This window comes from Bos javanicus, chromosome X (assembly GCF_032452875.1).
Source record: "Bos javanicus breed banteng chromosome X, ARS-OSU_banteng_1.0, whole genome shotgun sequence".
NCBI lineage: Eukaryota > Metazoa > Chordata > Mammalia > Artiodactyla > Bovidae > Bos > Bos javanicus.
In genome coordinates this window covers 47,292,537-47,318,957 of record NC_083897.1, presented here as the reverse complement: position 1 = coordinate 47,318,957, position 26,421 = coordinate 47,292,537, and the positions used below count along the sequence as shown (strand labels likewise).

Below are 26,421 nucleotides of genomic sequence, written 5' to 3'. Positions count from 1 at the left end.
AGGCAAAAATCGACATCGAATGAGTCTTGAAGGAAAAAAATGATTTCATAAGGTGGAAGAAAGATGGTGAGCACAAAGACATTTCAAGCAGAGGAAAAGAAGAGTGTTTGAGGAGGAGTTAGAGTGCCAAGGTTTCCAAATGCTTGTTGAGACTTTATTGTCACCCAGGTGTGGCCATTAAAGGTCTAAGAAAGTGAGTCTCACTAAGCCTGTGATCACCCTGTGCAGTATCCAAGATGAGGGCAGCAGTTCTGTCTCAGGGGCAATATGTAAAGACGTGAATGTCACCTGGAAAGGAAAGTGGAAATCAAGAGTGCAGTTGATAACTGCATCTCTTCCAATGAATAATTCCCATCTTCTCTGAAAGCTAACCCCTCTTAAGGAGGGACTGGATTTGAAAGTTAAAACGCAAGAGAGACGGTATCTGTTTTCTGCAATTTCCCTATCAGAAATTCACCTCCACACCCTTGTTTGCATGTGCTATATTAAGGGTCAGCAAGTGTTTTCTGCAAAGGGCCAGACAGTAAATATTTTCAGCCTTTGGGGTCATATGGACCCTGTCTCAAGCATTCAGCATTGCCATTACCATCACAGAATGAAAGCAGCCACAGAAATACATAAACAAAGGAGCTTGGCTGTGCGCCAATATGACTTTATTAATAAAAGCATAGGGCATGCTGGACTTGGCCCTGGATCATAGATTGCTGATCCCTAATCTATATGACAAGGGAGGCATTACCAAAGGATGCCAATCTGAAAAACACAGCTGGATTTTGAGACCACAACAGATAGGTTAAGTTGTGGAATGTCATTGATGGGAAGAAGTGAAATCCTAGACCTAGGAAGATTAGGCAGCTGCGTACATGATGTTATTTCAAGAGGTACAAGAAAAGTTGCCTTTCTCCCCAATATTTCCTCTATCAGCAAGCCATGCAGCAAGAAGTTCTTGACAGCAGATTAATCTGCCTCTGCCAGATTAAGGCACTGTCTGGAATTTAAAGGGCACACGTGTAGTAGAGAATGAGTGACATAGTACTGCATTAGTTTATCAGATCAATTAGCTGACAGCTGGCAGGGAACAAGGACCAGGATGAAAAGAATTCAAAATGAACTCAGTGTCTTTGTAAGTCCCATAGAATTTTTCATATTTTTGCATGAAAAATATGCTTTTATTCTATTACATGCTTTGCTATACATCCCATCTTTTGTCAGAGCTTCCTGTCTGCCTCTAGGTAAAGATCTCTGCATAGCCTCCATATTCTAGAAGATAAGGTTACTCTATTTAATTGAAATGATAAAGCCCTTGGGAAGACTCTTTCTCTCAAGAGGGGCAGAATTTATTTTTTTTCTCCTATACCACAGAAGGATATACAACTTATGAAAATAGTTTGGACTCATAATAAAAAACATCTAATAGTAACTAGTAAAGTCTTCTAAACAGGAATACACAGTGATTCCTACACTTATGGGGAAAAAAGTTGAAATGCTAAAATCTTAAGTCTTAATCTAAAATATTGATTGTACAAGGAACTTTATAACTAATGCTGAAACCTGTCAGCTCTTGCCATGTGGCTTTTCCATTTGGCAATTTTTTTCTTTCCATAGCACTTATTAGGTTCTAACAAAGTATACAATTTTTCTAATAATTATATTTACTGTTTATTATCTTACCTTTCCCTTTACAAGTCAAAGTTCATAAAGGCAGAGGTTTTTAGTAAACTAAAAAGTGTCAGTATCTAGAATGGTATCTTTAATTTAGTGAATACTCAGTAAATATTTGCTGAATGAATGAATGAGATAAAGCAAGCAAGCAAGCTAGAAAAGCAGACCTGTCTTGTGTAAGTATATTCCAGCTAAAGACAGAAAATAAACAGGAAGGGTAACTTGGAAAAAAGCAAATAATTTTTTTCTATTTAAAGTTCTATTCACCAAGATTCTTTTTTAAACAATTTAAGTGTACATTTCACAGAAACATCTCCTTCATTTGTATTTTGTGAATTTTGAACTGTTGAGAATTCAAACAATGCCAAGCAGCAATGTACTTTTGTGTTCTCTATTTTATAGATACTCCTAATTGCTGGCCCTAATCCATCGAACTTGAACCTTCTTACCTGCTGGCAGAGCTCTGGATTAGTTTGGCTGCTTAGTCTCTGCACAGTCATGTTCAGGAAAGGAGTTCTGTCCCCATCCCATGGGTAAATCATGATTAATCTAAGATTCTTTTTGATGGTCATTAGTTAAGAGGTGGGCATGTGAGCGAATCCTGGACAACAGAATTTGATGAAAAAAATCTGTCCAGGGGCTTCTGGAAAAGTTTTTCTCGTTAGCAAAACAAAAAAAACTTGATGGGAGACAATGACTTATTCTTTGTTATATATCACTATATTTGTATGTGATGCTTGAAACTACTGCAGCCATTTTGCAACCATGAGCCAACACGCCAAGGGTGGCAGAGCAGAAGTATTTGCAAAATCCCAAGTCTAGGTGATTATATCACGAAGTTGCTAAATTAATCATACCTGTACCTGCTTTACCTCTACATTTCTTGTGATATGTGAGATTAAAATCATATTCTTAAGCCAAATTTAGTTATATCACAGTCAAAAGTATCCCGATAGATTATGAAAAAGGACAAATATCAAAATATGCTTGTCTGTTTTAAATTGAGTTAAAGCAATTATTTTCAGGCACTAAGAAAAATATTCAAGAAACAATATCTACATATACAAGCAGTTATATTTACAGTAATAGTTGTACATTAATTTGCTGTATTCATTAAAGCCCATTACCTAAATGGTGATCTAAAACATATTTAGCCTAAATAATGCTCAAATAGAATAAAAATGTATTTCTATGAAAATATTATATATTTAGACTTTTAATATAGTATGAAAGAACCACAACATAATTATGATTATGTGATAATCATAATCATAAGGCAATATACTTTATCTTAAATTGATTTTTTATTTATAAATCTTGTATTTTAAACTAAGGAGCAAGAACTTGGGGAAATACTTTCTTAGGGATATCATCTGATGAAGGAGATGTCATCTGATGAAGGCTTATAACACTAAAAATAATCTTCAAAATCAAGTTTCCAGGTTGTTAGGGACATCAACCCATATCTCCTATCTAGAGATTACAATAGGTCACTATAATAGTTATTATTTTATCTATATTTTACTTGATTATCTGTCTTGCTCTTCTGAATCACTGTTGCATTTGTCTCTAATGTACATGGAAATTGTTTCTTTTTCTTCTAGACCAAGGACAAATGAGCAAAAAAAATTATACATTATTCCAAACTATTCCATCTCCAGTATAAACAAGTTTGGCTCTTTCATGCCCTATTAATAAAATCTGAAAAAAATAAAATGACTTCAGCTAAACCATCATACTGAGTCATACCACTAATTTGAACATAGAATTTTTAAGATCTTGAAGAATAATACACTTTGAACATATTACTGGCCCCTTGCCAGGGAGAAGTTTGATGAGGGCATTATGTAAAACAAAAAGAGAAGGAAGATTATACTGGTTTATTTACAGGTGACTCCCAATAGTCAATGATGATTAGCATGGCACCAACGATCAGGTATTCTGAAAAAATCATCATGAAATGAGCTAATTAATATTTTAAATCACAACTAAAGGTATAACTAATAGCACTATACACTAAATGCTGATGATCATACACATACAGGCATAAGCTGCTAGGAATTATTACAAGTAAATAAAAATTTTAGAGCTTAAATCTTCACAAGATTTTATTTTAAGAAAAATATATTCACAATCTAAATACATATATACATGCAAAGAAATGTCTAGAAGAATGTATGGCAAGCTATTAATATTAGTTATCTCTGGGTAGTAGGATTTCAGTTGATTCTTTTTTCTTTTTTGACTATGGTTTCCAATTTTCCTAAAATTTACATGCACGATTTAAAAATTTTATGAGTCATATGAACCAGAACATCTTTCAATGATTAGTAATAAAAACGATAATACACATCCCTTGGCAGTGGCAATAATGGAGAGGACCTAAAGGCCACGGGAAAAACAAAAACAAAAAACAATACTTTTCATTGATCAATAATTGAAATTACTGTTGTATACTAAATTGATATGACAAACAGATACATTATTAATTCATCTAGTACAAATTTTGCTTCTTAAAAAAAAAAAAAAAAAAAAACTTTAACAGATAACCCTAAGGTCAGGCTTCTCAATCTTGGCAAGGATTATTTCTTTGTTGTGGGGGACCTTAACATACATTGTATGATGTTTAGTGGCATTCTAGGCTTCACCCATTAGATGCTAGGAGCACTTCCTCCCTGTTTGTGACAAACAAAAGCGTCTCTAGACCTTGCCAAATGTCTCCTGGGAAGCAAGATCATCCCTGAATAAGACCCACTACTCCAAAGTAACACCAGACAAGTCAGTCTTTAAGGAATTGATTTTGCCCTAGATAAACTGGCTCAATTGACCTATTGCTCGAGAGAGCTGTCAGTCATAAGAAGTAACTGAAGCTTGGTTACTCCTTGTCCAAGCATATTATGGAATAACGTTTAGATCATAATAACTGCCTGAAAGCTGCTTCCCTGTAAATGAAACAGCTATCTTTCTAATCTGAACTCATCATAGAAAACTAGGAAATATACATGTTTATCACTAAACATTAACACCAAATCAGTTGGGGAGGAATAAAAAAGGAAAGACTTCTTTAAATGTGAAAGGCTGCGATACAAGTCACTTCTTTGAAGGCATCCTTACATCAGACAAAACAAATGTCTGTCTCTCCTCTCACAAGCCCTTTGTATATATGTATCATTTTATTATTAGAATTTGTTGCTTCAGTGCTCTTTCCCACTAGAATGTGAGATCTGGATGACCAAATTTTTGATTTTCTTCATCATTGGTCATTTGGTTCATTCATTGCTGAAATAATTCGTTGAATCAATGAATGATATATATATATATATATATGAACGTGTGTATATATATATATATATATATACACACACATACACACATACATACATACATACACTTAGTGATTAGCACCACTCTTGACACATGGTAGGCTGATCACAGAGTAGTCACAGTAGTGCTGGTCACAGAGGATTTGCAGATAAACACATTACAGGGTAAAATGTGCTAGGATGGAGGTATGAAAGCGCCCAGAAGGGACGTCCAGACCAAAGTTGAGGCAGTAGGGAGGGTTTCTTAGATGAAGTGACTTAAACACTTTGGTAAGGGAACTGAAGAGGAAGTGTGGGAAGGAGAAGAAGGGGGAGTGATATAGGGAAAATGGAGCTCCATGGGTATGGTTCCAAGGAGAGTCCTGTCTTCTACTGCCTGTAGTGCTAGGGCCACTTTTCTGATGAACAAATAAGGGTGAAGCAGAATGAAGAAAAACAGCAAGCTGAAAGGGTGGCCCCAGTAGCATTTTAGCCTCTGGCATCTTCCTGCTTAGGTTTTAACAGGCAGGCTTTGATAATAATCAATAGCTTTGGCCAATCTCAGGCTCACCAGGAAGGTCAGCTCATATACCTTCTAGCTTATTTTATAACTTCCTTACTAATGAAACTTAGTAGGATCCTGTGAGACTCCTGGGCATGGAAGCCTTTTTGCATTCATCTTTTCTTGTTTGAAGGGAATAAATTACAGCCTTTCATGACCTTCTCCGAAAGGCAGATTACAACAGCTGCTAATCAGGGAAGGGAGGGAACACAGAGACAAAGGAGGAACAGCCAGGAAACAATAGTTCAGCCTTGGGGCAGGGTCCTGGTTCCACCTCAAGGGATTTGTTTTTCAGTTGCTCACTCCTGTCCTATTCTTTGTCACCCCATGGACTGCAGCACACCAGGCTTCCCTGTCCTTCACCATCTCCCAGGAAGGGGAAAAGTTAAAATTTTACATAACTTCCTTCATGGGGTCTCAAAGAGTTGGACATGACTGAGTGACTGAACTGAATAATTCAATTCAGAATTTCTCCTTCTGCCTCTGTAACTCAGCTTGCCCCTTGCAAAGTTTAGATCACGTAGGTCACAGTCTCAGAAAGTGGGGACTTGCAATGCTAGGAACTGGAGTTTATCTCACTCACCCTTCTCCTGTTCTTTGCAATCACCCAGCTCCTGAAAACCTGCTTAATCACGCCTGTCCAGGTTAGGCATCCCCCTCCCCACCTTGACCACTGTTCACGCACATGCGAAACCCTTAGTTTAAACCAGCCTAATAACAGCTAGTGTTGCCCACTACAGTCTGTCTATAAAAACTCTGTAATGCTTTTGTTCAGGGCTCAGAGCTTGAAGTGTAAATTCCTCTGGGCCCGCTGGCATAATAAACCTGAGTTGTCCAACTCTCTGAGTGTGGTGCTTGGTTTCTCGAGTACTGGTTTCTGCAACACCAGAGACTGCTCAAACTCATATTCATTGAGTCAGTGATGCCATCCAACCATCTCATCCTCTGTCGTCCCCTTCTCCTCCCGCCTTCAATCTTTGCCAGCATTAGGGTCTTTTGGAATGAGTTAGCTCTTCCTATCAGGTGGCCAAAGTATTGGAGCTTCAGCATCAGTCCTTCAGTGAATATTCAGGATTGATTACTTTAGGATTGACTGATTTGATCTCCATGCAGTCCAAGGAGCTCTCAAGTCTTCTCCAACAACACCGGTCAAAAGCATCAATAATTTAAGGCTCAGCCTTCTGTCCAACTCTCACATCCACACATTACTAATGGAAAAGCCATAGCTTTAATTAGACGGACCTTTGTTAGAAAAGTAGTATCTCTACTTTTTAATATGCTGTCTAGATTTCTCATAGATTTTCTTCCAAGGAGTAAACGTCTTTTAATTTCATGGCTGCAGTCACCATCTGCAGTGATTTTGGAGCCTCCAAAATAGTCTCTCACTGTTTCCATTGTTTCCCCATCTATATGTCATGAAGTGATAGGATGGGATGCTTCGACATTAGTTTTTTGAATGTTGAGTTTTAAGCCAGCCTTTGCACTCTCCTCTTTCACTTTCATCAATAGGCTCTTTAGTTTCTCTTTGCTTTTTGCCATAAGGGTGGCGTCATCTGCATATCTGAGGTTGTTGATATTTCTCCCAGCTATCTTGATTCCAGCTTGTGCTTCATCCAGCCTAGCATTTCACATGATGCATATAAGTTAAATAAGCAGGGTGACAATATACAGGCTTGACGGACTCCTTTCCCAATTTGGAACTAGTCCATTCTTCCATGTCTGGTTCTAACTGTTGCTTCTTACCTGCATACAGGTTTCACAGGAGACAGCGACAGTGATCCTGTATTCCCATCTCTTTAATTTAAATTTATTTATTTTAATTGGAGGCTAATTAGTTTATAATATTGTATTGGTTTTGCCATACATCAACATGAATCTGCCACGGGTGTACACGTGTTCCCCATCCTGAACTCCGCTCCCACCTCCCTCCCCATACCATCCCTCTGGGTCATCCCAGTGCACCAGCCCCAAGCATCCTGTATCCTGCATTGAACCTGGACTGGCCATTAGTTTCTTATATGATATTATACATGTTTCAATGCCATTCTCCCAAATCATCCCACCCTCTCCCTCTCCCACAGAGTCCAAAAGACTGTTCTATACATCTGTGTCTCTTTTGGTGTTTTGCATACAGGGTTATCATTACCATCTTTCTAAATTCCATATATATGTATTAGTATACTGTATTGGTGTTTTTCTTTCTGGCTTACTTCACTCTGTGTAATAGGCTCCAATTTCATCTCTTTAAGAATTTTCCAGTTTGTTGTGATCCACACAGTCAAAGACTTTAACGTAGTCAATGAAGCAGAAGTAGACGTTTCTCTGGAAATTTCTTGCTTCTTTGATGATCCAACAGATGTTGGTAATTTGATCTCTGGTTCTTCTTCCTTTTCTAAAACCAGCTCGAATACATGGAAAGTTCTCGGTTCACATACTGTTGAAGCATACCTTGGAGAATTTTGAGCATTACCTTGCTAGTGTATGAAATGAGTGAAATTGTGTGGTAGTTTGAACATTCTTTGGCATTGCCTTTCTTTGGTATTGGAATGAAAACTGACCTTTTCCAGTCCTCTGGCCACTGCTGACTTTTCCAAATTTGCTGGCATATTGAGTGCAGCACTTTCACAGCATCATCTTTTAGGATTTGAAATAGCTCAACTGAAATTCCATCACCTCCACTAGCTTTGTTTGTAGAGATGCTTCCTAAGGCCCACTTGACTTTTCACTCCAGGATGTCTGGCTCTAGGTGAGTGATCACACCCTCTGTTGGTTACCTGGGTCATGAAGATCTTTTTTTGTATAGTTCTTCTGTGTATTCTTGCCACCTCTTCTTAATCAGACTGGTTCCAAATAGGAAAAAGGAGTACGTCAAGGCTGTATATTGTCACCCTGCTTATTTAACTTACATGCAGAGTACATCATGAGAAACGCTGGGCTGGAGGAAGCACAAGCTGGAATCAAGATTGATGGGAGAAACATCAATAACCTCAGATATGCAGATGACACCACACTTATGGCAGAAAGCGAAGAAGAACTATGGAGCCTCTTGATGAAAGTGAAAGAGGAGAGTGAAAAAGTTGGCTTAAAGTTCAACATTCAGAAAACTAAGATCATGGCATCCGGTCCCATCACTTCATGGCAAATAGATGGGGAAACAATGGAAACAGTGGCTGACTTTATTTTTCTGGGTTCCAACGTCACTGTAGATGGTGACTGCAGCCATGAAATTAAAAGATGCTTACTCCTTGGAAGGAAAGTTATGACCAACCTAGACAGCATATTAAAAAGCAGAGACATTACTTTGTCAACAAAGGTCCATCTAGTCAAGGCTATGGTTTTTCCAGTGGTCATGTATGGATGTGAGATTTGGACTATAAAGAAAGCTGAGCATGAAGAATTGATGCTTTGTAACTGTGGTGTTGGAGAAGACTCTTGAGAGTCCCTTGGACTGCAGGAGATCCAACCAGTCCATCCTAAGGGAGATCAGTCCTGGGTGTTCATTTGAAGGACTGATGTTGAAGCTGAAACTCCAATACTTTGGTCACCTGATGGTAAGAGCTGACCTATTGGAAAATATGATACTGGGAAAGATTGAGGGCAGGAGGAGAAGGGGACAACAGAGAAGAAGATGGCTGGATGGCATCACCGACTCAATGGACATGGGTTTGGGTGGAGTCCACGAGTTGGTGATAGACCGGGAGGTCTGGCGTGTTGTGGTTCATGGGGTCGCAAAGCGTTGGACACGACTGAGCGACTGAACTGAACTTCTTAATCTTCTGCTTCTGTTAGGTCTATAACGTTTTTGTCCTTTGTTGTGCCCATCTTTGCATGAAATGTTCCCTCGGTATCTCTAATTTTCTTGAAGAGATCTCGAGTCTTTCCCATTCTACTGTTCTTTATTTCTTTGATCACTTAGGAAGGCTTTCTGTCTCTCCTTGCTATTCTTCAGAACTCAGCGTTCAGATGGGTATATCTTTCTTTTCCTTCTTGCCTTTTGTGTCTCTTCTTTTCTCAGCTATTTGAAAGACCTCCTCAGACAACCATTTTGCCTTTTTGTATTTCTTTTTCTTGGGGATGGTTTTGATCACCACCTCCTGTACAATATTACGAAACTCTGTCAATAGTTCTGCAGGCATTCTATCAGATCTAATCCCTTGAATCTATTTATCATTTCTACAGTATAATTGTAAGGGACTGAAGTCATACCTTTATGGCTTAGTGGTTTTCCCTACTTTCTTCAATTTAAGCCTGAATTTTGCGATAAGGGGTTCATGATCTGAGCCACAGTCAGCTCCCTGTCATGTTTTTGTTGACTGTATAGAGCTTCTCCATCTTTGGCCAGAAAAAATATAATCACTCTGATTTCAGTATTGATCATCTGGTGTTGTCCATGTCAAGGGATATACCTAACATCTTTGAGATCTTCTGCAGACTAAAACTCCCACCAAATGGAACATGAACTATTTGATGGAGCATTCTTCATTCCAGAGAGAAGCTCATAGTTTGATAACCTGAAAAACCACAGCTCATCAGCAGACCACGTGAGGCTCGATTACAGTAATGCAGGCCCTGCACACAACCTGATCCAAATTATCAACTCCATCCTTGAACCATTGCTATAAAACTCCTCACCCAATCCTCCTGGGTTGGGACACATGGTTTAGTGGGGCCCGAGCCCACTGTGTTCCTCTTTTTCTGGTAAATCAATAAAGCTATTCTTTCCTACTTCACCCAGAACTCTGTTTCCAAGATTTGATCCAGCACCAGTGCACAGAAGCTGAATTTCAGCATAATTTCTTGGTGGTTGGAAATAAATTTAATAACTTATTTATGGGGAACACTTACTTGAGAAATTCTAAATGAAGTGTTATTGCTAGAACTAAAGATAATGTATTTTGTTTCCTGGTTCTATTTATTACTAGACTTTAATGAGAAAAGTAGGTATTGAACTGATTTTGTTAATATTTTCAGTGTTAGCTATCACATTATCTTAGATTTCTAAAGGGTAATATCTAGTTTGCCATAAACAATTATGAAAACTTAGAGACATATTTTTAGAAACACTTATGATATCTTAAAGAGTAGGGAATGGCAACCCACTCCAATATTCTTGCCTGGAAAATTCCATGGGCAGAGGGGCCTGGCAGGGTGCAGTCCACAGGGCCACAAAGAATTGGACATGATTGAGTGACTGAGCACACATACATGGTATCTTAAAATTTTATAATATTAATCTAAAATGTGTACACATTTTAAAACCATTTATACCAGTAGGCATTTTTCTCTGGGGAATATGAGTTTTCTTTATCCATGTATGCCTTTATTACATCTTCCTTTAGTTCCTTACAATACAATATTTACCTTTTTTATACAAGGAACAATAATATCAGAAAAATAGGGCATCTACTTCTGGTCCAAAGTAAACAAACAGAATACAAGTTGATAGGTAACACTGTTTTCTAAAGAAGAATTCAATGATGTCTGTATAATACAGTAAAATCTGTTCTCTGGTATAGCTGGGGAATGAGGTATTCTGGTCAAATATTCTGCTTAATAATGTTACCATATATTTTACATGGATTGCGTATTTTCAAAGAGCTGAAATAGCTCAAAATAAACCTAAGGCTATGTAGCCAGGGTGGTTCCAGCTGAGCTCAAAGGGAATTATCTGGGTGTGTGTGATTAAACAGAGGGAGCTGGTGGGACCTTAGGGCTCTATTTGCATGAAAGGATTTATACTGGTACTTTATTTATCCCTTACTTCTAGGAAAAGGAAGATTCCTTCCTAGTTGCTTAATGAAAGGGAGAAAGGATGGCAATGGAGGGGTTTATAGTCTTATGATCCTCTTTAGGTCTCTAGAACATGAAAAAAAAAAATTAATTCTCCAAGGAGAAAGGAATCAGAAGAAAAAAGAAAGAAACTTTTTAAGAAGGGTCCTCAGAAGCATGGCTTTGTCTGCACTGAGCATAACCCCATAGTCTAGTACTTCAAGGATTGGAAAAATTGGAACATTGGTAAAATTGGAACATCAGGAGACTGCAACCTTGGTCGAGATGTGGGCATTATCATTGAGGGCAACCCAAGGAGCTTTGCCAGCAAAAGGTATTTGGGTTGGGAGTGGGAGCTGTAGGACAGAAAGGGCACGACTTTGTCTTTGTTCAGTGCTATATTCTTATCACCCTAGAATAGTAGGCACTCAAATATTTGTGGGCAAGTATCAAGTAGTGACTATAGATGACATGTTTTTGAGCCCAAATGAAATGACTCTATATGTACTTTTGGGAGTGGAGACTTTGCAGAGAGCTTGAGTCCTGCCAATGGGGATAAAGAAGAAATAACTGGGAATATTTGGATCATTGTTACTATGGTAAACATATGACTTCACAGGTGATGAGACACTTTGCTTCAAATAAAACTATACTATTCAAGAGGCACAGAAACATCTTTGCTGTTTCTCAAGGGCATCTTCATAATGTTATGAAAGTGAAAGTGTTAGTCAGTTGTGTCCAGCTCTTGCGACTCTATGGACTGTAGCCCTCCAGGCTCCTTTGACCATGGAATTCTCCATGCAAGAATACTAGAAGAGGTTGTCATTTCCTTCTCCATGGGATCTTCCCAACCCAGGGATTGAATCCACATCTCCTGCTTGGCAGGCAGATTCTTCACCATCTGAGCCACCAGGGAAGCTCTTATAATAATAATTACCATTTTATTGGCAAAGTAAAGATGCATCAATTTATGAAGCATCTAGTAGATTTTGGATAATGGAACTCTACATAATAGATTTTACATTACTGATGAAGACCCTTCTTTGTTAAATAACATATTTGGTTTCTTACATAACTCCACCATTTTTACAATATTGTGCTAAATTTTCCTTTAAATGTCAAGTGCTTTGTGAATTGAAGGCTTAAAAATATGTCAAAATAACTTAGTCTTCTTGGATCAGGAATTATATGCACCATCCTTTATGCAAAAATTCATCCTCATTTCTTTAAAGGCAAATTGCCTTTAATGAATGAATAAAATGTTCTATATATCATCAATTTAGTTGTTTGAGTCTAAGTAAATGCAGATATTCACCTTGGTTTCCAGTTATAGTTCAGATTCAGATATGACTGAGGCTTTGTAAAGAGGAAAATGGCTTGAGGAAAATGAGAGCTTCTCAAAATCAACTAATCTCCATAAGCCAAAATGGCTACAAGGAGCTCTCAAATAAGGTTACACTTTAAAAGAACAATTACTTTAAGATAGAAGAAAAAACATCCCTGAGAATTAAGAGTGACTTTGAGTGTCCAAACTCCTGATGCTGCACTAGTTGTTGCTGCTGCTGCTAAGTCACTTCAGTCGTGTCCGACTCTGTGTGACCCCATAGACGGCAGCTCACCAGGCTCCCCGTCCCTGGGATTCTCCAGGCAAGAACACTGGAGTGGGTTGCCATTTCCTTCTCCAATGCATGAAAGTGAAAAGTGAAAGTGAAATCGCTCAGTCGTGTCTGACTCTTAGTGACCCCATGGACTGCAGCCCACCAGGCTCCTCCATCCATGGGATTTTCCAGGCAAGAGTACTGGAGTGGGGTGCAATTAACTACAGAAGCAATTAACACAGGATGATGATCATAAATTTGCCTCCGAGCATTCATTTAGTTTTGATGCTGTGCTCCCCAAATTTCTCTCTGTTCTAAGAGGTTTAGGTCCTCTTAGTTACTTCCTGTTGTTTTGTTCTGCTGTTTCCATACTGTCTATACTTGACTTTTCCCAGTCTGGGAGGAGAGTTCAAGTTCGGTGGTTATGGCTTATTCAGCCAAACTTAGGATGGTCTGGGCTTAAGGTAATCTTTGCTCTTTTGAAAACCACTTTCATTTTCAACATTTTGATCTTATACTGAGGACACAAGTCATTAAAGAATCCTGAGTCAGGAAAGTAACATTATCTTGTTTGTTTGCTTTTTTAAGCTTTACTTTGACTATAATGTGGGGAATGGATTAGAAGTTAGAAATGGTAAGAGATGGAGGCAGAGAGACCAGTCAGATTGTACTAGTCCAGCTTGTACTAGTCCAGCTGAGAGATGGTGTGGGGCCAGAACTAAAGTAGAGTCAGCGGGTTTGAAGAGAAATGTGTGAAGACCAAAGATTTAGGAGGCAGAATCAACAAGGGACTTCCCAGGCAGCAGAGTAGTAAAGAATACTTCTGCCAATGCAGGAGACACAAGTTCAGTTCCTGGGTAGGGAAGATCCCCTGGAATAGGAAATGGCAAACTACTCTAGCATTCTTGCCTGGGAAATTCCATGGACAGAGGACCCTGGCGGGTTACAGTTCATGGGGGTGCAAAAAATTGGACATGACTGAGCAACTGAACACGAGAAGCAAAAGGACTGAACAATGGCATAAAACTCTGATTTATAGATATCACTTAACCTCCTAACACTTGGCCATTTTAATGGTCATCTAAGAGGTGTTGAATAATGGTTAAAGTCTTGATTTTTCAAAAAAATTGTTTAATTGTCAGATGAACAGTAGCAAATACTTATTTTGTTGAGGAGAAATCTGCTAGCATTCTTAATAGTAATAGTAACATTTTCTGAAGTTAGGTCAATGAATCTAATCTTATAAAGCTCTGTTCCTCTATTTCTAGGAGATGAGGATGCTCACACAATGAATATTTACTGAGTGCCTGGGTAACAGATTGTTCTTTAAAAGACAAAGCAAAACAAAAACACGGAAGCAGCAGGAAACTGACAGAATTAAAAGAGAAAAGAAATATTTTCTATAATTTATTTGGAGCTATGAAAGTTATTGAAGTATAATACTTGCCTCGAACATTTCCCAACAGCTAAAATTAATTTTTATGCCTAAGCAAGATACTGCATGGTGGTGAAACATATAAGGTTCACTGATTTTGAATATTCTATTCAAAATATCTCAAAAGAAAAAAGACTGTGCAGTCAACTTTTGAACTAGTAGAACGACTGAAGCATAAAGGAGAATAAGCAAAAGAGATGTTTCAATATTGTATAAACATGGAATTCAACTTTCTTCCACAAAATATTCAACTTAATTTTAGGTGTTATTAATTAACCTTGTCTGTATTAATAAGCAGTTTTAAAAACTTTCCTGCTCTCAGACAAGCTAGCTAGAAAGAGAGTCTTAATTCTGAACTTAGAAATGTTTCCAATTACATATATCCTTATGTCAATATATAGGATATGCAACTGAACATCTAGAATATCCTTATTAGTTGAGTAATATATAATAGGAATGATATGAATAAGTTATAGAGCAACATCTCATTGATATTATCCAATTGTGCTTTCATTCATTTGAATGTGATTATTTTGAAAAAGGTCTTAGTCCATAATGTCCAACCCTTTATGTTTACTTCCATTTGTACTATCCTTTAGAGGCTATCTCTTTAAGGAAGATTTTTTTTTTTGGTCTCTGCATTTTGTTTATGCTATACATGCCAAATAGATCTCCCAAGATGAAACTCTGAGCTCATTTGGAAGTAATTTTTGGTAGCACATGAATCAGAACTCTTATTTTCTTGTCAGCACTACTGGTATTTTATTGTTTCCATCTATAGTCCAATATGCTTTTAAGTGCCAAGAACCCTAAGGCTAAACACACAAAGCACTAAGAAAATGGGAACTTTTGGCGATGCCAACTTTGGCCTCTCTTTCAGGGCTATTCCCTCCCCTGGGAGAGTAAAATCACTTTAAGTGCAGTATGAAACAGGGCCATGATGAGCACAGATGATTGACTGAAGTTGGTGATGTTGACTTAGGAGTCTTCAGCTTATAGGTCAGGTGTAAAACCCTTAAACCTGCTTGTCAAAGTCAGCTTGTCAAAGTCCTATGGATTTTTCCAGACTGCCTAAATGTCACTTTCTCTTTGACAGCTTCTCTGGGCAGTTCTGGCAGGGTTAGGTAGCTCCTCTTTTGTATTATTATAGCACCTGATATATTCCTATAGCAGCACTTATCAAACTATATTGCATTTGTCCATCTCCCTCCACTCATGGATAGAGATAAACCATTCTCTTCCTTTTATCTCTGGACTAGAGCATTACCAAAATCACGCTGGCTCTCAACAAGTAATAATTGAATGGATCGGCAAAGAATGACTAGTAATTCTCTCCATCTGCACAGAATAGGTTATGACATGTTCTCACATCGTGGTAAGGAAGACATGGAAGGAATTATCACCCATATTTTATAAATGAGGAAACTCCAGAGATGTTATATGACTAATCCAAACTCAAAACAGCTAAAAAGTTGCATACCTACTTTTCATGCCAGTAAGTTGACAAGGATTTGTAAATAGAAGTAGTAGTATTCAGTAGGACAGATGGCAATGGCTGAGAAAAGATACAGTGTAGGAGTGGTTACCTGTTATGAAAGCTCCCAAACTCTTAGCAGGTTCTCAAAAAGGTAACTTCCATGCACACAAAACCAGACTTCAGGTATTTACAAGAATGATTTGTGACAAATAAATCATTTCCCTGTATTCAAGCTACACCCACAGTGAAGCCAGGAGACAAAGAGACATAACCTATTTATGTACACAATACAAATCTCTTTCTCTCAAAGTCCCACCATTAATCATAGACTCTAAAAAGAAAGAAGTGCTTAGAGATCAGTAGTGTAATTCTGTCATTTCCTAACTAGCTAACTAGCTAGAAAGATAAATGACTTAACCTAACCACATAGGTTATTTGTGAGAGCACCAGGACATACAATTAGTTCTTATCATTAATATCCTTAGCTTTTTAAAATTATGATTGAGAGATAATATAACTATAGCTCTTAGGAAGTCTTCTAAGCAACTGGATAATAAGACTAAACATAGGCTGTCACAGAAGAATTGTCCTTAAATAAATGTTGCAACATGAGAGAAGTATAGCAAATTTTACTTTGTGTCCATGTATTGGGGAGGTGAGGGGCACATAATATGACAAGCAGTGTTTTAGGATACCATTCATGTTAAAACAAAATCCTTTTTCATAGAGATTGACAATATTAATTACATTTATTTATCTCTTTATTCACCCATAGACATTGATGCTATCCAAACAATTATTTGATTTTTCTCTTTTCCATGTGTCAATTGAAGTGTATTTACTAGTCCCCAATCCTTTTAACAGATTTTTTATTATTTTCAAAAATAATTCAAGTAGTTATAAACTGAGTGTGTTCCTATGTTCATGTCATCTTTACAACGTCAAAGTTTTGAAAAAAACAATTCTACCAATAGAACATGTTTTACTACTAAAAAATAAAATATGCATGCCTATTAAGGGGCAAAGAACAATGACCAAACTAAGCTAATATTCTCAATAAAAAATAAGACAAATAATCATATTTATGAAAGTTTTTCGTTTAGTTTCTATTTCCAAAGCTGAGGTGTACTCTGGGTCACATGTCCTAAATCAGCAAATGAAAGCAAATGTTTTCTACAAGTATGTTTGTAGCTCATAGACCATGTAAATGACTCCAAAATCAAATTATTTAATGGGGCCAATACCATCAATTAAAATAGAGAGCCTTATTTAGCAAATAATTGCTTTGAGGATAGAAACATACCCCAAACTGCAATGAATTAGTTTGTTGACAGATCTTCCTGCTGGGCATAATTGCTAGAATTCCTTCTTTAAAAAATGGACTTGTTCAATATCAACTATTGTACACATCTTTATGTTATGATCATAAAGATCACAGAGACTGTGCTTTACTATGCCTTCACTGAATGTAAAGAAGTATTTCCACAGCATTTATACAACAAAGTTTTTGCTTTCCTCTAGCATCATAACTGGCACCCTGATGATCTACCTCCAATTAATGCTAATATTTACCGTTTCCCCCAAGAGTTACAGTTTGAAGAAGGAGAGCCCACATTTCTTTAGGTATTCCAGGCCATTTATATCGTCCAATTTAGAATCAATTTCTCATCTAGACTATGAAAGAAATTAGTTCATCAATCAAAGCATTTTAATACATTGAGTAAAAAAGGATTTTAGATGTTAATTTTTAAGCTAGGTCAAATTATAATATTATGCTGTTTAAAGAATCAGGGTCATTTGAGTATCAACTCATTCATTTTCTATAAAATTTCAGCAGGAAAATTCCCATGTGTGCCTAAAGTTGAAGATAATTCATTTAGGTTCCCATTATACGGTAAGCCAGCCAACAATTTTTATCCATGTCACAGGTATAAAAGAACTGTCAATTCCTGTTAAAGGGCTGTAACATGAAATCAATGTTGTCAATCGGTACACAAAATAAAATTCTTATGGAAGAAACCAAAGCAACAAGCCTTGCAAGACTTTAAGGCATATTACTCACCAGGAACAAAGTTCGAAAGTTGCTGAGATCACCAAAGAATTCTTCTATGCTCACAGTCTTAGAGTCAAAAATAAAGTATTCTCCAAGATTCTCATAGAGCTTTACCATGTTGTTGTGCATGGTGAGTAGTTTTTCATACTGGTCTCTGGCACTCTTTGTAAAGCTGTAGCTTTCTGTTAAGGAACATGATCCACATAGTACCTTAAAGGCAATCATTAGATGTTAAGATTGAATTATACCATCATTTCTGTAAATACTTCTGCATTACTTTGCTAAGGTTACCATAACAAAATACCACAGACTGAGTAACTTAACAGAAATTCATTTTCTCATAGTTTAACAGGCTAGCAATCCAATATTAAGCTGTCAGCAAATCTGTTATCTTCTGTAACTTCTCTCCTTGGCTTGCAGATGACGGCTTTCTTTCTGTGTCCTTACCTGGAGGTCCCTCTGTCCTTGTTGTGTGTGTCCTAATCTCTTCTTAACAGGACGCTAGTTATATTGTATTAGGGCCCACCCTAAGGATCTCATTTTAACTTATTTACCTCTCTAAATGTCCTATTTCCAAATACAGTCACATTTGGAAGTTTTGAGGATAAGGGCTTCAACGTATGAATTTGGAGTGGGTGGGGCACAATTCAGCCCATAACAACTCGCTGGAGTCATTACATCATATAGTGCACTTTGAAAATCTATAAATGAGGCAGAACTATTTAAGGTACAACCATGAACATGTTTGCTAAGTGAAAGCACAGAAGTACAAACAGCAGAAAACTGCCTCATATCTTTTTATAAGCTAGATAAGGTAAAAGGAAATAGCAACAAAAACTTAGGGGGAAAGTATGTATTTTCTGTGTTAAATACACATTCTATATAGGTAAAGAGGTTACAGTGAATTCTGTATATAGGTTATGTATCTGTATGTGTGTGTGTATATACATATACATATATCCCATATGAGGAGAGGGAAGGAAAGGGAGAGAAAGATGGGAGGAGAGGAAGAACTATGGAGAGAAAGGGAGAAGAAAGGAGGGGAGAGAGGGGGAGAGAGACATTCTACTGTATCTCTAGAAATTTAATCACCCAAATGGCTTTTTAGAACCCAAAATGCTGTTTGTTGTGCCTGAGCCCTGGGCCCTGAGGATTATAATTCTAATGTTCCCAGATGTTGCTGCAACTGCCAGTAGTGTATGACACCTTCCCAAGACAGACCCCTTCCCCATATTCTCTGCTTTAGCTCCTCTCTGAAGCACCTAGATAATAGTATCTGTTGCACATTTCCTAAGTTGTTTTACAAATGCTAAAAACCCCCACCAAATGGAAGATATTTAACTACTTGATGAACTTGTGCACTTAGCCCCCAGGTCTACGGGCGCCTAAGGATTGGTGACATTAACCCTTGTGATACCACCCTGTTACTTCACCATCAACCAACCAACCAAGAGAATAGTACATGAGCTGATCACATACCCTAAGACACCTCCCCACCAAAATCAGTCTTTAAAAATGCTTTGCTAAAAAACCCTTCAGGGAATTTGGGGGTGTTGAGCACAAGCCACCCAGACCCTTTCTCCTTGCCTAGCGCCTATAATATTAATAAATGCTACAGTGTCCTTCACCATAACCTGGTGTCAGTAGATTGGCTTTACTGCGTGCAGGCAAGTGGACCCAAATTTGGTTCAGTAATACCAGGACTACACTTACAGTAATATATTCAAAAGAGTATTTGTTTTAAAATTAATTACATCACTGCTTTAAAACTTTTTATCATAAAAGTCATAACAACAACCACTACTACCAAAGCATAAAAGGAACCAGATATGTAAATGGGTCCATCATTGAAAAAGCAAGAGAGTTCCAGAAAAACATCTATGCCAAAGCCTTTGACTGTGTGGATCACAACAAACGGTGGAAAATTCTTCAAGAGATGGGAATACCAGACCACCTGATCTGCCTCTTGACAAATTTGTATGCAGGTCAGGAAACAACAGTTAGAACTGGACATGGAATAACAGACTGGTTCCAAATAGGAAAAGGAGTACATCAAGGCTGTATATTGTCACCCTGCTTATTTAACTTATATGCAGAGTACATCATGAGAAACACTGGGCTGGAGGAAGCACAAGCTGGAATCAAGATTGCCGGGAAAATATCAATAACCTCAGATATGCAGATGACACCACCCTTATGGCAGGAAGTGAAGAACTAAAGAGCCTCTTGATGAAAGTGAAAGAGGAGAGTGAAAAAGTTGGCTTACAGCTCAACATTCAGAAAACTAAGATCATGACATCTGATCCCATCACTTCATGGGAAATAGATGGGGAAATAGTGGCTGGCTTTGTTTTTCTGGGCTCCAAAATCACTACAGATAGTGACTGCAGCCATGAAATTAAAAGACGCTTAATCCTTGGATGGAAAGTTATGACTAACCTAGATAGCATATTAAAAAAGCAGAGATATTACTTTGTCAACAAAGGTCCGTCTAGTTAAGGCTATGGTTTTTCCAGTGGTCATATATAAATGTGAGAGTTGGACTGTAAAGAAAGCTGAGCGCTGAAGAATTGATGCTTTTGAACTGTGGTGTTGGAGAAGACTCTTGAGAGTCCCTTGGACTGCAAGGAAATCCAACTAGTCCATCCTAAGGGAGATCAGTCCTGGGTGTTCATTGGAAGGACTGATGTTGAAGCTGAAACTTCAATATTTTGGCCACCTGATGCGAAGAGCTGACTCATTTGAATAGATCCTGAAGTTGGGGAAGATTGAAGGCAGGAGAAGAAGGGGACGACAGACGATGAGATGGTTAGATGGCATTAGCGAATCAATGGACATGAGTTTGGGTAAACTCCGGGAGTTGATGATGGACAGGGAGGCCTGGCGTGCTACAGTTCATGGCATCCCAATGAGTCGGACACGACTGAGTGACTGAACTGAACTGAACTGAAATGTATCTCATTATGTACGTATTTATGGAAAGCAATTATAAACTTTATTCCTGATTATAGAAGATACATAGAAAATCACCTCTTTAGGTGACTCAGAAATATAAAAACAAAAGTAAACTAAAATTTCTAACAAATCAGTGTTGTGAACATTTTAGAGCATTTCCTTCTGATCTTTTTTCTATGGCTGAAAACTTTTGAATGTTAATTGTAAAGATGCTTCAGAGAAAGGTAAGTAGACTAACCACGAAGAATACAAAGGAAACCAAATATACCTTTCACAATTAAAGTTAAGTCTATTAAAAATCAATAATAATCACAGAAGCAAAATGTTTTAAAATGCAAAGGTATTAGACTGTGTGATATGTGTGCTAAGTCGCCTCAGTTGTGTCCAGCTCTTTGCAGCCCCATGACTATAGCCCATCAGGCTTCTCTGTCCATGGGATTCTCCAGGGAAGAATACTGGAGTGGGTTGCCATGCCCTCCTGCATGGGATGTTCCTGATCCAGGAATCAAACCCACATCTCTTACATCCTGTGTTGGCATGCAGGTTCTTTACCACTAGTGCCACCTGGGAAGCCCATTACTATGACTTGTTAAAAAAGATGAACAGTACAGTTTTGGGTGTGCTATTTTAAGATCCACTACAGGGTCTGGAAAAGACCCTGATGCTGGCAAAGACAGAAGGCAAGAGGAAAAGGAGATGACAGAGGATGAGACGGTTGGATGGCATCACCAACTCAATGGACCTGAGTTTGAGCAAGCTCTGAGAGATGGTGAAGGATAGGGAAGCCTGGTGTGCTACAGTCCATGGAGTTGCAAAGAGTTGGACACAACTGAGCAACTGAACAACGACAACAGGGTCGGGAAGATCCCCTGCAGGAGAACATGGCAACCCCCTCCAGTATTTTTGCTTAGAGAATCCCTTGGACAGAGGAGCCTGGTGAGCTATAGTCATGGTGACGTAAGAGTCGGACATGACTGAAGCGACCTAGTATGCACAAACTCATGCACGCATGCATAGTGTATTCACATTTTGTGATAGTATTATTTTATCAGGTACTGATAAGTATGTCTTCTTGAAATGCTGGATTTTATAAAATTTTCTGAATTCTTCAGTGTGTTTTATTACAACCTGGGGCCAAATATATTTTCCATGGGAACACAGCTCTATTTTCACAATGGAAGTCAGTAGGGAAATCAGACTATTTCTGGAAAATTACTTTGCAGCTGACATTTATGGGATGTAGCAGAATTTTAAAAGTGAGATGCCCCCCTTCCTAGGTTCCTTCTTATGCTACTTAAACCTCTTCCTTGCTAAGGAGTCATATTAAATCTTTCAATCCTCAAGTCCATTTTGCTGTCAATAGACCTGGAAGAATTAATGCATTTCTGACTTACTCTCCTTTCTTTTTACCAACAAAAGGGTTACATGTAATGCTACCTGATTTTCCCTCTGAGAATATCGTATTTGTTTGATTTTTAAGAGAGTGTTGAACATCCTGTTTGAGAGCTGCAGAAATAAGACAGTTCTCTTTATTCCTTGCCACAGAATGAAAGTGAAATTTTTGTTCTCTAGTCTCTCTTGCCTAAATAAAACAGATTCATGCCAGACTTGGTAAGAACACGCACTTTGCAAAGGTCACTTACTTACATCCTATTTGCAGCAAGATACTAAACCACGTGTACTTCAGAAGGCTCAACATCTGTACAACATGGAGAAAAAGCTAAAGATTAAAAAAAGGCAAAAAAACTGTACATTTCCCATTTATCATAACACAATTTTCTGCCAGCTAAAATATGCCCATGTGGTGATACACAGTTTCACAAATTTGTTCTCCTAGAAGAAATACTGATTTCAGAAATTCTGTCTGTATACCAAAGTGAGAAAATTTGAAAAATTCTGGGAAAGCTGCAGCTTAGAATTAATAACTGGGGAGCAGCCCAGTCTCCAAGTCCTTCACTTCTCTTCACAGTGATTACTTTGTAAAAGGGATGGAGGGCATGAGTCAGTACTGAAATCTTTCACAATCACAACCCTGTCACCAAATCCTACTTGGGATTCTGCAGATGAAAAAGAACTAGACACCATCATTCCTTTCCACTTCTTTATTTTCAGTCATTTTTAAAATTTTCTATTTTTGAGCAGCTACTAGATACAAGATACTGGTTAGTATTCTGCTAAGCACTGTGCTCTATACAATGATCATTAAAACCTAATCCAGACCCCAAAGCACTTTATAATCTAACATTACAAACAATTCTACTTATTAATTTGCATTTGTTGCTATTTACAATACACTATGTTCCATATCCTTCAAACCACCTTATCAAAAAGGCAGAGAAATACCACTATTTCAATTTTTAGAGTTGTGAAAAGTAGATAAAAGGCACTCATTTTATCAACGAAACTGTAAACATAATAACTTACATTCCCTGCCCCCCCCCCAAAAGGCACTCATCCATCTAAGTGGATATACCATCTCAAAACATGTCTCCTTGGCATAGATTATTTTGAGCTGATTGAGAAAGAGCACACAGAGGAAAAGCTCTGAAAAGGGTAAAAGTTACCCTTTTGAAAGGGAAATTTCCACTTATAAAGGAAATTTCTACTGGTTAAGGATGTGTTCCTCTGTGGACCAGGAAGAGAAAGTGAAAGTGAAAGTCACTCAGCATGTCCAATCCTTTGTGACCCCATGGACTATACAGTCCATGGCATTATCCAGGCTAGAATACTCGAGTGGGTAGTCATTCCCTTCTCCAGGGGATCTTCCCAACCCAGGGATTGAACCCAGGTCTCCCACATTGCAGGCGGATTTTTTACCAGCTGAGCTACCAGGAAGAGAAGGATGACTCTAAATCACCAGAGAATCAAGGATATCAAGAGTATCACTGGTGAAGTTGCCTTTAGCTGAAGGTAGTTATTTAAGCTGGTGACTTAGGCTACTTTGGGGAGTTTCTCATTTTTCTTTTTGCGTATCTGCTACATACACATGAGGTATACATGTTTATTAACTTCTATCTAGTTTTCTCTTGTTATTCTGTCTTTATTATAGAGCGACCAGGGGGTGGGTCCTGTCAATTCCTCAGAAGGGTAGAGAAAAAATTATTTTTCCACCTCTAGAGTACACATCATGATAATCCCTTGCATGATACTAGTTTAATATTCTTTTCATATGGTAGGAATGTATTATTTATAATGACAATGACCATGTTGCCAAATTTAACATTACCCCTCTGTCCTCCTTTTGATGTCTCACCCACATGAAACATTTAGCCTGGTTTCTTAGTTTCTATGACACACATCCTCATGCTTAAAATATTTTTCTCTTATCTCCTCTCCTTCTCTGACAACTTCCATAAAACGTTAGAGGACCCTGAGGGCTTGGTCCTGAGTCCTCTGTCTATAGTCTTCCTAACTGACCTCAGCAATTCACATGACTTGAAATACCATCTACAATGATGACTCTCAAATTATACTTGTAGCCCCAGTCTTTCCTCTAAGATGCTTCTATAATCAACTGCCTGCTTGTCATCTCTACCTTTTATTTTTCATGGCCTCTATTGGTCTCTCAAATATAGATCCTCTCCTGAAAAGCCTCTGTTCTTTCCCATGATACTTGTAACAAAATCCAATTTCATTCTCAAGCTTTATGAGGTTCTACATGATCTGGTTTTTACCCACCTCTGCAACCTAATCTCATCTCATTCTCCCTCTTAAGCAATATGCCCAGACTCATTAACCTTCTTTCTCTTCTTGTGTTTAGAAGGTTCTCACACCCAACCCAGGGCCCTTTCATTTGCTCCTCTTTCTGCCCAGAATGTTTCTTTTTCACCAGGTCATTCAACTTCAGCTCAATCATCACCTCCTCAGAGATGCTTTTCCCAACCTTCCAATATGAAATGTCCACTCTCATCACTATTACTTTGGCCTATTTTATTTCATTCTGAGTCAGAACTTATCACTATGTAACATTATCATTTTTATTTATTTACCTGTTCATTGACAATTTTCCTCATTTAAAAATATAGCTGAAGAGAGTAGACCACATTTGTCTTGTTGACCACTGCCTCTCTGAAAACAGCTCTTTTCTGTTTGCCCATTTCTATTCCCCTCTAAAAGAACCTAACTACAGGAATGAGATTACTATGTAATTTAACCTAACTCCTAATTTATGCTCTCCTGAATGCACACCACATCTTGCCTAACATGTTGGTTCTTTTCCTAGATAAAAATAAGTGAGAATGAAGAATTAAGTAGTTATAGAAGGACTAGCTCTCTACCCTCAACTGTTCCATTAGTTATCCTGCTGGCAGATCATGCAGGCAGGACACCATCTGAAGAGAGACTCAACCAGTCTGCACACAATGGAGAATGATGCAGAATCCAACTTCCTGCCTTGATTATTCACTGAGATTCTTCCTCCTTTTCCCCTTTTAAAACTGTAATGGGCATATATACACTACCATGTATAAAACAGATAGCTAGTGGGAACTTGCTATATAACACAAAGAGCTCAGCCTGGTGCTCTTTGACGTCCTAGAGGGGAGGGGAAAGAGGTTCAACAGGGAGGCAATACACACACACACACACACACACACACACACACACACATACATATGGCTGAGTGCCGAGGAATTGATGATTTTGAACTGTGGTGCTAGAGAAGATTTTTTTTTTTAATTTTATTTTATTTTTAAACTTTACATAATTGTATTAGTTTTGCCAAAAATCAAAATGAATCTGCCACAGGTATACATGTGTTCCCTATCCTGAACCCTCCTCCCTCCCCCCTCCCTGTACCATCCCTCTGGGTCGTCCCAGTGCACTAGCCCCAAGCATCCAGTATCGTGCATCGAACCTGGACTGGCACCTCGTTTCATACATGATATTTTACATGTTTCAATGCCATTCTCCCAAATCTTCCCACCCTCTCCCTCTCCCATAGAGTCCATAAGACTGTTCTATACATCAGTGTCTCTTTTGCTGTCTCGTACACAGGGTTATTGTTACCATCTTTCTAAATTCCATATATATGCGTTAGTATACTGTATTGGTGTTTTTCCTTCTGGCTTACTTCACTCTGTATAATAGGCTCCAGTTTCATCCACCTCATTAGAACTGATTCAAATGTTTTCTCTTTAATGGCTGAGTAATACTCCATTGTGTATATGTACCACAGCTTTCTTATCCATTCATCTGCTGATGGACATCTAGGTTGCTTCCATGTCCTGGCTATTAAAAACAGTGGTTAGATGCCACGAAGTAGGTGGCAATGCCTTAACCATAGGTGTGTTGTCAGGCCCGAGAGCCTCTTCCATCCTTGTCAAGGGGAGTGCTAACCTTCTCTCCTTTCATACAACACTAGAGAAGATTCTTGAGAGTCCCTTGGACAGCCTTTGGACCAGGGAAGTCCCAGCCGCTTTTCTTCTTACCTCTCTCCTCCTTATCTTCTCATTTAACCCAAGAGCATACAGATAATTCCTTGGACTGCCAGGGGATCAATGCAGTTAATCCTAAAGGAAAAAAACCCTCAATATTCATTGGAAGGACTGGTGCTGAAGATGAAGCTTCAGTGTTTTTGGCCAATGCTGCTGAAGTCAGATGTCAACAG

At 38.2% G+C, this 26,421-nt stretch overlaps 1 protein-coding gene and 1 non-coding gene across 4 annotated transcripts in view; both read right to left on the bottom strand.

Annotated features, from left to right (window-relative positions):
• The window catches only part of DIAPH2 (diaphanous related formin 2), a 941,635-nt gene that overhangs the window by 235,495 nt on the left and 679,719 nt on the right, over window positions 1–26,421 (bottom strand). For all 3 annotated transcript variants that reach the window (XM_061409121.1, XM_061409122.1, XM_061409123.1), the window contains one exon: window positions 17,868–18,032. In XM_061409121.1, the coding sequence (XP_061265105.1) occupies window positions 17,868–18,032 (165 nt within the window). The remainder of the gene's footprint in view (window positions 1–17,867; window positions 18,033–26,421) is intronic.
• Window positions 26,047–26,172, bottom strand: LOC133243620 (U6atac minor spliceosomal RNA). The gene has a single exon (XR_009735170.1). It is a non-coding gene; the product is annotated as a U6atac minor spliceosomal RNA (small nuclear RNA).